Source organism: Pelodiscus sinensis, chromosome 6 (genome assembly GCF_052426305.1).
Source record: "Pelodiscus sinensis isolate ZL-2025 chromosome 6, ASM5242630v1, whole genome shotgun sequence".
Lineage (NCBI taxonomy): Eukaryota > Metazoa > Chordata > Testudines > Trionychidae > Pelodiscus > Pelodiscus sinensis.
Genome location: NC_143057.1, coordinates 75,160,775 through 75,174,262, shown reverse-complemented (window position 1 = coordinate 75,174,262; position 13,488 = coordinate 75,160,775). Strand labels below are relative to the sequence as shown.

Below are 13,488 nucleotides of genomic sequence, written 5' to 3'. Positions count from 1 at the left end.
GTACATTGGATTAATGCCATTTTGCATACTACCGTGGGCTAAGTTCATTAAAGGAATAGAAAGGTACTGTAAATGATTGCAAGATTGAGACCAAAAAAATGACATTTGTGTTCATTAACATTTGAACATAGATAAATAAATGAATAGCTGTACTGGTAACTGGTGGATTTCCATATTTATAGAAATGTGTTAAGTCGATAATAGCGCAACTCCTTATTTTATGTTTAAAAATAAAAATCTGATATTCTCACAAAATAATTAGTTCGTGCACTCTCAGATATTAGCAAATAGAACGGCCAAATATTTATATTTTTCCAAAATAATAATAAAATCTGGAAGTAATTATTCCCTGACTTGTTAGAAGATAGCCATGATATTGGCTGCCTGACTATGTTCATATGATTTTTCTCTTGCAACACAATAGGAAATGCAGGCAAGAAAGGCTGTTCATGCTCTTATGTATTCCCATTTACCTTTGTTTAGTCTTTCTCTTTTGTCTGTCATATTTGCTGACATGACATTAATTACATGGAGAAGGGGCAATGTTTTGCAGAACACTTCTGCAATGTGAAATTTACAAAACTGGGCAAATATGAACTTTGAAATCTGTCATGCGAACTGTCAACAGTAGAAGCCAATCCAGTGTCACTAGACTGTAAGAAAAGAATTGTATTTATTTATGCTGTATTCTGCTTCCCATTTTGTGAACTCTGTACTGTATTGCCATACCATTTCCTCAACGTATCTTAGATTCTGTGGACTACAAATACAATAAAACATATGAAAAGCATCTGGGTATAAGGTATCTAGGAAAACAAACATGTATAAAATACATTGATACTAGAAGATTTATCCAACGTTGTCCAGGTCCTTCAGGGCAGGGGAGTGGCAGTGGAGGTGTGTATCCAGGAGTTAGGGCAGGGCCTTGGAGATGTGGGGGGCCAGGGCAGGAGGCTAGGGGCATAGGGGGATGCGAGAGTGAGGGTTATGGGATGAGGAGGAGCTCACTTTATGGGATCCCATCTGGCAGGGCCGTCTCTCTTTCACAGCCAGCGGGGTCTTTTCTCCCCTTCCCATCACACCCCCCACAGCAGTCAGGGGCCTTCTCTCTCTCCTCAGCCCTCCTGGCTGCCAGAGCCATCTTTCTCTCTCGATCCCTCTCAGCTGCCAGGGGCCTTCTGTCTGCCTCCAGATCCGTCACTGCATCCAAGGGCAGGGAAGGTGAAGGATTTGGGACTACTTACTCAATCTGGAGGCAGGCAAAATGGCAGCATCCAACTTCTGCCAGCCACCCTGTTGATGGTACACCTTCACCCAGTGGTCTCATAAGTTTTCGAAAATTGTCTTAACTAGCATATCTTAGTATTTTCATACACTTCTATATTAGCATAGGTAATAAGAACATAAGAACATAAGAACGGCCGTACTGGGTCAGACCAAAGGTCCATCTAGCCCAGTAGCCTGTCTACCGACAGTGGCCAGCACCAGGTGCCCCAGAGAGGGTGGACCGAAGACAACAATCAAGCGATTTGCCTCATGCCATCCCTCTCCAGCCTCTGACAGACAGAGGCCAAGGACACCATTTTATCCCCTGGCTAATAGCCTTTTATGGACCTAACCTCCTTGCTGTATAGTTCTCTCCTGCCTCCCTGCTCCTCAGTGGCTACTCACAGTTTCACATCTCTCCTCTCTGTGCCCTTCCCTTTCCATCTTATGGGAAAAAGTCCTATTCCTGGCACTTCCTGTGTTCTTGGCACAACCAAATCCTGACCTTGCTTTAAGTTAAGATAAGAAGAAGCTGCATATCAAATTAGGTGGTCCTAGCTGTTTCCGTTAGGAAGTTTTTTCATCAAACAGACTCATAGACAGACAGACAGACAGACTTTCTAAAATATATTCTATCTGGATGTATGAATGGATGGATATAGATATTAGGCCATCAAGAAATATGTTTATAATTTTTGAAAACAGATCTCTTTATATCGTCTGTATTTTATGCTTACAAGCCAGATTCTGCAAACACTTTTGCATGTGGGTAAAATCAATATGTAAATGCTGTCTTTGAAGATACCAGAAATAGTTAAATAAATAAAGTTAATTACATCCTTATTAAGTCTTTACATTACCAAGGCCATACTCTTACTTATTTTGCAGTGTAAGTAACAAAAAATCTGTGACAAAGCTATGTTCCCAGTTCAAGGTGTCAGTGTCATAAATGATTTGAGTGTTTATATTTAGGATTTTTTCCCCATTTTAGGAAGTAAATCTTCCTTATTTTTCCTCCAAACTTCCAGGGTTTATCAAGAACTTCTCCACTTAGTTTACATATTTATCAAGGCCACATGTACACTTTCCCACTGAGAAAGCAAAAGTCCTTATCTATCTTATTTAATTGGCGTGTCTCCCCCTGACCCCCCCCCCCCCCCTCCCACCTCTTGTGCATCTTCACAAACAGCTTTACATCTGTTTGGTAAATCAACCAGTAGGTGGTGCTTTAGGTGAGGGACAGCACATATCCATACCTGTACTCCTACTTCCCCCTCTCCTCAAGACAAAGAGTGGCAACCTCACAAATGCAGGTTGAGCATGAATTCTAGTTTTAGTCTTTTTAGGCAAGATATTCAGGGGCACAAAGAGTAGTGAGAGAAATCTGAAAACTAAAACTGCTTTATACACTGGGAATGCTGACAGGTTTTTTTACTAGGTATAATTACTCAAGAACTATGTTTATGGTTTCCAGAGATCCCACTGGTCTTATACCTGTTTGCCCTGATTTCCATTACATGGCTTTGGGGAGGACTACACGTGGCTTACAGGCACCTCTGGATGTTAGTCTTCTTTGTTATCTTCAACAGCCTGCAGGTAAGAGCTTTTCCTTTCTACAATTCCGGATAATGTGAAATCCTTCATTGTGCATAATATCTGACATTTCAAGTTTTAGAAGTTGTATAGAAATGAGAAGCAAATAGAAGGCTCAGCAAGTTAGCACTGGGCAATCATTTCTAGGAATTGGGTTATTTTTAGAATGAATATATTGGATGCATATTCAAGTAACTGCATATTTATTCTAAAACAACAGCAACAATAATAATTCCACAGAAATTCATTGTATAATCAGTATGCTGGTAAGAAAACAAAACCTTTTCTGGACACAGTATAATCCTGTGGCAATAAGTCTAATGAAGCAATGGACATATCTGCAAGCAACTGCAAAAGTAAAATGAGAAGAATTTTATTTAAGTATCAGATAGAAAAAGTTTAAAATTATATTAAAAAACATTAATATATTTAAATTGAAACCTGATCCATGCTATTTGTATACAAATAAAACAAGATCTTTTCAGTTGAAAGATCAGTATAAACTAGAAGTCGTGTTTGAGTTACAAAACCCACAAAATGTATATGATATACTAGTACTCTCCTCTTGATACACAGCGCTACATTTAACTTCTGTTAATGCTGCCATTGGCCCTTATCCTACAATCACTTATGCACATGTGTACCTTCTCACCTGTCAGTAGTAATTCCATTATTACTCATGTGAGCAAATGTTGCAAAATTGAAAACCATGTATCAAGATTGTGAAAATGTCTGTAATTCCTACAAAAACAAAGGAAAAATTATGTAGCACTTTAAAGACTAACAAGATAGTTTAATAGGTGATGAGCTTTCGTGGGCCAGACCCACTTCCTCAGATCATATTCTGGAAGAGAATTGGCATGACCATATATACCAAAGGAATACAATGAATCATAAAATCATAGTATACTAGGATTAGAAGGGACCTCGAGAGATCATCGAGTCCAGTCCCCTGCCCTCATGGCAGGACCAAATACTGTCTAGACCATCTCTAATAGACATTTATCTAACCTACTCTGAAATCTCTCCAGAGATGGGGATTCCACAACCTCCCTGGGTAATTTATTCCAGTGTTTGACTACCCTGACAGTTAGGAACTTTTTCCTAATGTCTAACCTAAACCTCCCTTGCTGCAGTTTAAGCTCATTGCTTCTTGTTCTATCTTCAGAGGCCAAGATGAACAAGTTTTCTCCCTCCTCCTTATTACACCCTTTTAGATACCTGAAAAAAGTGAACACATTATTAAACCGACAAATCAGATTTAGTACAGAAGGTGGGGTGAGGGAGAAACAGGGAGGGAATAGCTATTTACCAGACAATGAATGGCTAATCAGGGGTGATAAGTGGGGAAGCTATCTTTGTAATGGTTAAGGTAATTAGCATCTTTGTTAAGGCCCATTCGTAAAGTGTCAAATTTAATCATGAAAGAAAGTTCTGAAGTTTCCCTCTGTAATCTGGTGTTAAAGTTTCTTTGAAGTAAGATGCATGTAGTAAGGTCGTTAAGATTATGTCCAAATAGGTTGACATGAAAAGCAACCGGTTTTTCCTTGTGAAAATATCTGATGTCTGATTTGTGGGCATTAATTCTTTGGCAAAGTGTCTGAGAAGTCTGTCCAATATAAATAGCAGAAAGACACCGTTGGCACGTGATAGCATAAATTATATTTCTGGATGAACAGGAATATGTGTTCTTGATCATATAACTGACATAGTTAGGTCCAGTGATGGTGTCACCAGAGTAAATATGTGGACAAAGTTGGCAACGGGGTTTGTTGCAAGGGAAAGTTCCAGGGTTGGTATTTGTGTGGTATGTCATGTGATCGTTGGTAAGAATCCTCCTGAGGTTAGGTGGTTGTCTATAGGAGATTATGGGTCTGTCCCCCAGAGCGTCTCGGAGTGTAGTATCCTGTTCCAGTATAGGTTGTAGTTTATTGATAATGTGTTAGACGGATTTAAGTTGGGGGCTATAGGTGATGACAAGTGGTGTTCTATTGTTGATTTTCTTGGGCCTATCTTGAAGTAGATGGTTTCTGGGTATTCGTCTGGCTCTTTCAATTTGTTTTTTTTTTATTTCCCCCAGTGGGTAATTGAGATTTGCAAATGCTTGGTAGAGATCTTGAAGTTTCTGGTCTCTGTCAGTGAGATTAGAGCAGTTGTGGTTGTACCTAAGGGCTTGGCTATAGATGATGGATTGAATGGTGTGTCCTGGATGGAACCTGGAGGCATGTACGTAAGTGTAGCAGTCAGTGGGTTTTCTGTAGAGAGTGGTATTTAATTTTCCATTAGTGATTTGTACTGTGGTGTCCAGGAAATGGATCTCTCATGTTGAATGGTCCAGACTGAGATTGATGGTGGGGTATAGGTTGTTAAAGTCTCTGTGGAATGCATCCAGTGTTTCTTGGCCATGGGTCCAGATCATAAAGATGTTATCGATGTAACATAAGTAAAGGAGAGTTAAGAAGGGATGAGATCTGAGGAAACGTTGTTCTAAGTTAGCCATAAAGATGTTAGCGTACTGTGAGGCCATGCAGGTACCCATGGCTGTGTCACTAATCTGGAGGTATAAGTTGTCCCCAATTTGGAAATAATTGTGGGAGAGAACAAAGATACATAGTTCTGCTACCAGTTTGGCTGTGGTATCCTCTGGGATAGTGTTTCTAATCACTTGTAATCCATCTTCATGAGGAATATTGGTGTAGAGAGCTTTTACATCTATGGTGGAAAGGATGGTATTATCAGGGAGGTTATCGATGTTTTGTAGTTTTCTCAGGAAGTCAGTGGTGTCTTGGAGACAGCTGGGAGTGGTAGTTATATAGGGTTTGAGGAGAGAGTCTACATAACTGGATAATCTGGTAGTGAGTGTGCCAATACCTGAAATGATGGGACGTCCGAGGTATCTAGGTTTCTGGATTTTGGGAAACAAATAGAACAATCCTGGTCGGGGTTCAGAAGGTGTTCCTGTGTTAATTTGGTCCTGAGTAGAGGTAGGGAGTTCCTTAACGAGATAGTGTAGTTTCTTTTGGTATTCTGAAGTGGGTCTGTAAAATGTGGTGTTGAGACAGCAAAATGTTGAAAAATAAGAATTCTGTTCTTTTTGGTTGTTATACTGTGCTCATCAGTGTAGGGTCAGAGAGCCTTTCAATAGTGTCCTAAGCAGTATAATAAACATCTGTCACAACTTATAAATATAGATTCATAATCCTTCAACTTCATAGTGTGGGAATTCATTAAATTAATTCATCACAAATCTGGTTTTTTCTTATTATGTTCCCTAAAAAATACATTTTCTCAAAAATGGTCCTTTCCTTAAGCAAGAGTCTACATCTTTCCAGAGTTCACATTTTATTCATCTATAGATAATTTGAAGGCTTAGCCTCCTTGTAAATGTGGTCAAAAAGTTTCCTCTGGCTTCCAGATTCCATAATACAGAGCTTATGCATGATATGAAGTGTCTAGCCTGTCCTTTGAAGATTTAATTTCAGATCCACTCTTTCAGAGGAGGCAACAAAAAAAAAAGATTAAATGACACTTAGTGGACTGTATTATGTCAGAAAAACTCTAAGAGGAACTTGAGTCATTTCCATTCTGTGAATTGATTGGGACCAACTACAACTTAAAGGTATATCTACACTATGGGATAAGGTCGAATTAAGATACGAAACTTCAGCTACATTAATTGTGTAGCTGAAGTCAAAGTACCTTAACTCGACTTTTGGCACTGTCCACACTGCAGGACGTTGAAGGGAGCACACTCTCCCTTCAACTTCTTACTCCTCATAAAAGCAGGACTACCGGCATCAACTGGAGTGCCCCTCTCAGTTTGAATTAGAGTGTCTTCACTAGACCCACTAATTCGAACCCTGGAAGATCAACAGCAGCAGCTTCGATCTTCTCTGTAGCGTAGACACTCTGTAGTTTAAGCATTTGTCAAATAATAAGCTGCTTTATACTTTATTTGTCATCTTATTATACATTTTACCTTATTTCAGCTTGAAAACGTCAACTGTTCTGCTAGTGTCTTTTCCCAGCGTAAAAGAGCATAAAAAGGTTCCAAAGAAACAGGATCTTCTTCCATGTTGTTGAAGAGATACAGAGTGTATAATAAAACAGTAGTAAAACAAAACAAAGCATAACACTGAATTGAGAAACACTTGCATAAATAAGTTCTTCTGTAAAATACTTCACATGTAGCTTCCAAAAAGGGCTCAATGTAGGTATTTTGTAAGGTCTTGTAAATTATCCAACTTGGCTGATTTATTCTGATGATAAACAGCTTTTGGGAAATACATTTGGTACAAATAACCAGCTATCCAGAACAAATTGTTTCCATTCACTTCCTTTGCTTTTTCTTTGCAGCAACTGACAGTTATATGAAATATCACTTGTTTCCATTGGAGCCGAGTATAGAGTATAAACTATTCGTGTACAGTGGAAAGGAAGGCTACTCCTTTCCCTGTAATCTCTAGAATAAAAATGTAAAGGCTTATTGGTGGGGACAATTGTTGATTTACGAGGTCAGTGAATAAACAGCAAACTAGAAAGGGAATATAGCTAAATTAGCTCTGTGCATGAAGGCCAGAACAAAAATGTTCAAGTTTTATGTTATCCTTTTACTCATCCTGCATACTTGGGTCACATGGGGAGACCAAAAATGAAAAGCTAAAGAGGAAAATGGATAAGAGCATATTTACAATATCTGGTGTTTTGAGTTCCTTGGCTGTATGTTCTTGATTGTTACTAGAGTGGCATCTGTGACACAGAAACATTTCTGTGTTCTCGTGTGAAAGGCCTTGGCTGCTTGTTCTCTTTGGTTGCAAAACACAGCAGAGAACACTTGCCTCCTCTTTGTGAATTTGATTGGCTAAGAAGAATGATTCAGAATATGCTCATGACGGTCAGGAAGGGGAAATTAAGATGCTATTTAAACGTCTTGTCATAGAATGAAATGGTTCAGATGAGGCATAATCTTGCACAGTTACAGTAATATAAGCTAATCTTTGTATTTTTCAAATGATTAATGGTTTTGTTTGGATATGTGACAGGCTGCTTTCAGTGTTTGTATGTGCTATTATAGGGTTGATCCAAAGCTTAGTGAAGTCACTGAAAATCTTTCCATTAATTACCAATGGGCTTTGCATCAGGCTGTTAATGTATTTGGACACTAACTCCTCATATCTTCCCAGTAGATGCATTGTTTTATCTTTGCAATTTCTCAGACACAAACCTGACTGCCTCCTTTTGCCATGAATTTTCCACTGGCACCTTCCTACCAGCTACTTTGTTACTCATGCCACATTTAAGACCTGCTATGGGATTCAGATGACTCTAGTGGACTCCAGGGGTATGTCTACATTGCAGTTAAATGCCAGCTGACTTGGGCTTTGGCTAAGGGGCTGTTTCATTGCAGACCTTTGTGATTGGGTGGTAGCCTGGGCTCTAGGATCCTCTAAGGTAGGAGGGTGCCAGAGCTGCTACATTTACAGTGTGATTAAACAACCTCTTAGCCTGAGTGAGCTGATGGGCCAGACCAGCCATGTTTTTTTAACTGCAGTGTAGAAGTGGTGTACGCTAGCTTTTGTGTGCCACTGAGTGCTTTGAGCTTTACAGAGTGGTACAAGGGACCTAGCATGCAGACTGAATCCTGCATTTCATCTTAAAAGATGGGGGGTGAGGGACAGTCAGTTAAGGTTACCACCTTGGTGGTATTTCTGGTATAGCTGGTTAATTCTAATTTAGGATAGATATAAACATTTGCTTCTGTGCCAGTAAAGCTTTAGCTTGCTCACAATGACTGATCTCACTTTAACAAACCAAGTGTTGCTGCTTTTGCTGCTTACTCATTCAGTGTGCTTGTAAGATAGAGATCCTTCAGTATTTTGACTAACTTTAGAGTAAGAAAGAAGCAGGACTATTTATAAAGGGCCTCTTTAAATGAAATTGTCCTTAATCATAAAAATATTTAATGTAGCTGGTTCTTATTTTTCAGGAACCCTGTTTCCTTTTCCTTAATTTAGGTTTTTGTTGCCCGTATGTATCAGTTGTATGAGTTATCATTACTATGCAATAGCCACTTTACAAGTGACTTAGTATTAAAGAGGCAAGGTTTAATAGAAGCTGTAAAGGAAAAACTGACTAAAAATAGAAGCAACAGAGTAGTTTCACAAAATATTGTTCATTTTTTGAAAACTTGTAGGTAATACACAAAGTTTTTATAGAGATGTTAGTAGACTTTTATTTTGAAGCATTTTTACTTTGTGGGAAACTTTTGAAGGAAATGCTGACTACATAATTTCCTTGCTAGAAAATTATAACTCAAATGGTTTCCCTATTTGAGATTTCAATAGGTTTTTCTGTCCCTAGTAAGGATAAAAAAATAATCAAATCTAAAAAAACTTTCACAAAGGAATATGGGGGGGAGGGAACCCTCAAATTACCCTAATCTAAACATTTCATTTCAATAATTTTAAACATTACTTTTCTATCAAAATTGAACTGTAGCCTTTATTTAGTAAGAATTAAGTACGATTTCAAAACAATAAGTCAATTTTAAAAAATGATGCTTTGTTTTTTTCCAAAATATTTTTGAATTGTATTTGTAATTTTTCAAAACTGACCCTTTCCTGCAAACAGTTTAGATTTCAGTGAAAATAAATTTAATCAGAAATTTCCAGATCAGTTTTGCCCAATACCACTCCAACTCCAAAATGTTACAAGTAAATTGTTACAAGTAAACCAGTTCTATTATAATCAATAATTATAATAAACCAGTAAATCAAGTCAAGATTGGGGGACGATTCCATCCTTCTTGTGAGCCTCATAACTAATGTTGTGAACATACTAAGCCATAATAGGTGTTTTCTCTGAACACTTAATCAGTTTAAGTGACTCTGCCAGTTCAGTGTTCAGGTTTTCCATCCACAAAAAATGTCATATGCAAAAGGCGTCTTTTCAACAAGTGTAGTGAAAAATGTTGAGAAATCAGTTTATTGCCAAATTTTGCAAAATGGCTGAATCATATGATTATCAAATAGTAAAAAAATGAAGTGATTAATATTAGATTAGTAATAGGGATAAAGGTGCACAAACTCAAATGAGAATGTTCAGAGCACCTACTCTAGATCTGCCAAGAGCTAACTACATGTGCAATGCCAGTTTAAGTAGAGTATACACAGAAATAATTCACCAAGCAGCATAGAGGAATTATAAAAATATAAGAAACAATACCAAAATTTTGCAAAGGGAAATGCACAAAGTGGAAGAGAGGAACAAAATACAAAGGAAAACCTGTGAATAATGTGGAGAAAAACATAATGGAAAACAGGCTGCATGTTCAGTTGTATGCAGTAAGTGAACCAAGAGTAATCATTGTTCCAAAGCTTACAAACAAAAAAAGCAAAGGGGAAAACGGCACCATGCTGAAGAAACAAGCAATGATTAGAAGATGAGATTTTTCATATATATAAATGAATGCCATTTGTAACAATAAAAAGACTTTTATCAACTAACAGTTTTCTTCCACTGTGGACAAGGTTTAATAACATTAAAATAATATTGAAAACTTGAAAAAAAAACCATGAGCCTTGTATTTCTTTCTTTAACTATATCAAGTGTTCATCTCAAATTCATTTTGCAAGAGATAAAATAAAGGAGGGGTGGAGAATCTCTAGCTCTCAGGCCACACTCATGTCATCAGAATTAGCCACTGAGAGCATCAATGCCTACAGATACTCAGGTAAACAAACTATCTTGTGGCCCAACAGCAAGCACACTATAGGTTCTCCACCTCTGTACTAAAGATTTTTTTCAGGTAACTTTCACTTATTTAGGTAAAAACAACAAGGAGTCCAGTGATATCTTAAAGACTTTATTATGGCATAAGCTTTTGTGAGTTCCAATTCACTTCATCGGATTCATGAAGTGGGGGGAAAAAAATAAATAGATAGTAGGAATACAGAGTTGGGAGTGATACATTAGGGTGGATGTGGATAAGAACGTGGGAATACCTAATGGAGAAAATTACGTATTATAATGAGAGAGCCATTCTGATGGTGTCAAATTTGCATATGAATTCCAACTCAGAAGTTTCACATTGCAACCTGTTTCTGAAGGTTTTTTGCTTGAGGATGGCAACTTTCAAGTCTCTAACTGTGTCCAGGGAAGTTAAAATGTTTTCCCACTGGTTTTTGTATGTTACCATTATTGATGTCTGATTTGTGTCCATTGATTCTGTTGCGTAGAGACATTCCAGTTTGTTCAATGTACATGGTAGAGAGGTGCATTACTGACACATGATGGCATATTAGTAGACATACAGGTCAATGAGCCTTTAATGGTATAGCTGATGTGGTAGGTCCTGTGAGGGGGTCACTAGAGTAGGTTTTGTCAGAGTTGGCAATGGGTTTGTTACATAGATTGGTTCTTAGGTTAGTGTTTCTGTTGTGGGGTGTTGGTTGGTGGTGAATATGTGTTTCATGTTGGGGAGGAGCCTGTCTATAAGCAAGGATTGGCCTGTCTCCCAAGGTCTGCGAAAACAAGGGATCATCATCTAGGATAGTTTGTAGATTCTTGAAGTGTTGGAGAGGTTTTAGCTGGGGGCTATAGGTAATGGCCAGTGGCATTCTGTTGCTTTCTTTGTTGGGTCTGTTCTGTACTGGGTGACTTCTGGATACCCATCTGGCTCTGTCAATCTGTTTCTTCACTTACCCAGGCGGGTATTATAGTTTTAATAATGCTTGATAGAGATCCTGTAGGTGTTTGTCTATGTCTGAGGGGTTGCAGCAAAAGTTGTTCCGTCTAAGGTTTGGCTATAGACAATGGATCATGTGATGTTCTCTGGATGAAAGCTGGAGGCATGTAGATAAGTACAGCCATCAGCAGATTTGTGATATAGATATATAGTGGTGTTTTATGTGGCCATCACTTATTTGCACTGTAGTGTCCAGGAAGAGTATCTTTTGTATGGGTTGATCCAGGTTGAGATTTATGGTGGGGTGGAAATTGTTGAAATCCTGGTGGAATTCCTCAAGGACCTCTTCTTGTGGGTCCCTATAATGATGATGCCATCAGTGTAGCACAAGTATAGGAGGGGCACTTGGGTATGAGAGCTGACAAAGTGTTATTCTTAGTCAGCCATAAAAATGTGGGCTTGCTATGGGGCCATATGGCTACCTCTGAAATTTGTTTGGGTAATAACATGTAACAGTCCCTACATTAGACTTTGATTAATCTTGACAATCCATTTTAAACACATTGTGTAATTGCCAAACTATGAAAAAAGAAAGTGTTTATAATGTCGATGTTTCAAAAATGTTATTGGTATATTTTAACTTTTCAGACTACACCTACATTACCGATGCTTGATACAAGAAACAGAGTCTCTGAAATGAAAATGTCTTTGTGAGACAGAGAATAAAAGTGCTTTAAAGTACCGTAAATAGACAGAGAATGTAGCATTTTTAATCAACATCTTTTTAAATTTAGGTATGCCGCTTACTCAGTTCGTTTTTACCAATGTTTCTTAGAGCCTTCCTGACATTTGTTATAACAATTTCCTGCAAGGGGAAAAAAACCTATTTCAGAAACAAGTTACCATTTTTTCTACTTCCATGCCTCTTTTTCACAAGACTCTGTCAGTTAATATCCATTTATCTAGACTCACCTGCAAAGATAGTACCAGTGAATTGAAATGTATTGAGTGATTTTTGTTGCTTTCATACCTGCTTTGTTGGGGTCTCTTGATTGTTACTGGAGTGGCATCTGTGACATTGAAACATCCCTGCGTTCTTGTGTAAAAGGTCTCCTTTGCTTAGACAATTGGCAGGTGAGGCTTTTACCTGGTGCACAATAGAGTGGCAGCAGCAATGAAAGAGTAAACATTTGGGGTGCATCTAGACTGGCAAGATTTTGTGCAAAGGCGCTTGCTTTTGTGCAAAATCTTGCCAGCTGTCTACACTGGCCACTTGAATTTGCACAAGAGCACTGACTTTGTAATGTACAAAATCAGTGCTTCTTGCGCAAATACTTTCCCACTCCCACTAGGGAAAAAGCCCTCTTGCGCAAGAATACTTGCTCAAGAGGGCCAGTGTAGACAGGGAAGAATTGTTTTGCGCAAGAGGAAAGCAAGAGGAAGACCAAGGACAGGGTAGGCCCACTGCTTAGTGAGGAGGGAGAAGCAGTAACAGGGAACTTGGAAATGGCGGAGATGCTCAATGACTTCTTTGTTTCGGTCTTCACCGAGAAGTCTGGAGGTGTGCCTAACGTAGTGAATACAAGCAGAGAGAGGGTAAGTTTAGAAGATAGGATACACAAAGAACAAGTTAAAAATCACGTAGGAAAGTTAGATGTCAGCAAGTCACCAGGTCCTGATGAAATGCATCCCAGGATACTCAAGGAGCTGATAGAGGAGGTATCTGAGCCTTTAGCTATGATCTTTGAAAAATCATGGCAGACAGGGGAGATTCCAGAAGACTGGAAAATGGCAAATATTGTGCCCATCTATAAAAAGGGGAATAATAACTACAGACCGGTCAGTTTAACGTCTGTCCCAGGGAAGATAATGGAGCAGGTAATTAAGGAAATCATATGCAAACACTTGGAAGGTAATAAAGTGATAGGGAATAGCCAGCATGG

The 13,488-nt window shown here is 38.5% G+C and overlaps 1 protein-coding gene across 1 annotated transcript in view; it reads left to right on the top strand.

The window, feature by feature from the left end:
- ADGRV1 (adhesion G protein-coupled receptor V1) overlaps positions 1–13,488 on the top strand; it is a 393,877-nt gene that overhangs the window by 340,967 nt on the left and 39,422 nt on the right. Inside the window, exon 88 of the mRNA XM_089779321.1 lies at positions 2,741–2,862. Coding sequence (XP_089635447.1) covers positions 2,741–2,862 — 122 coding nt within the window. The remainder of the gene's footprint in view (positions 1–2,740; positions 2,863–13,488) is intronic.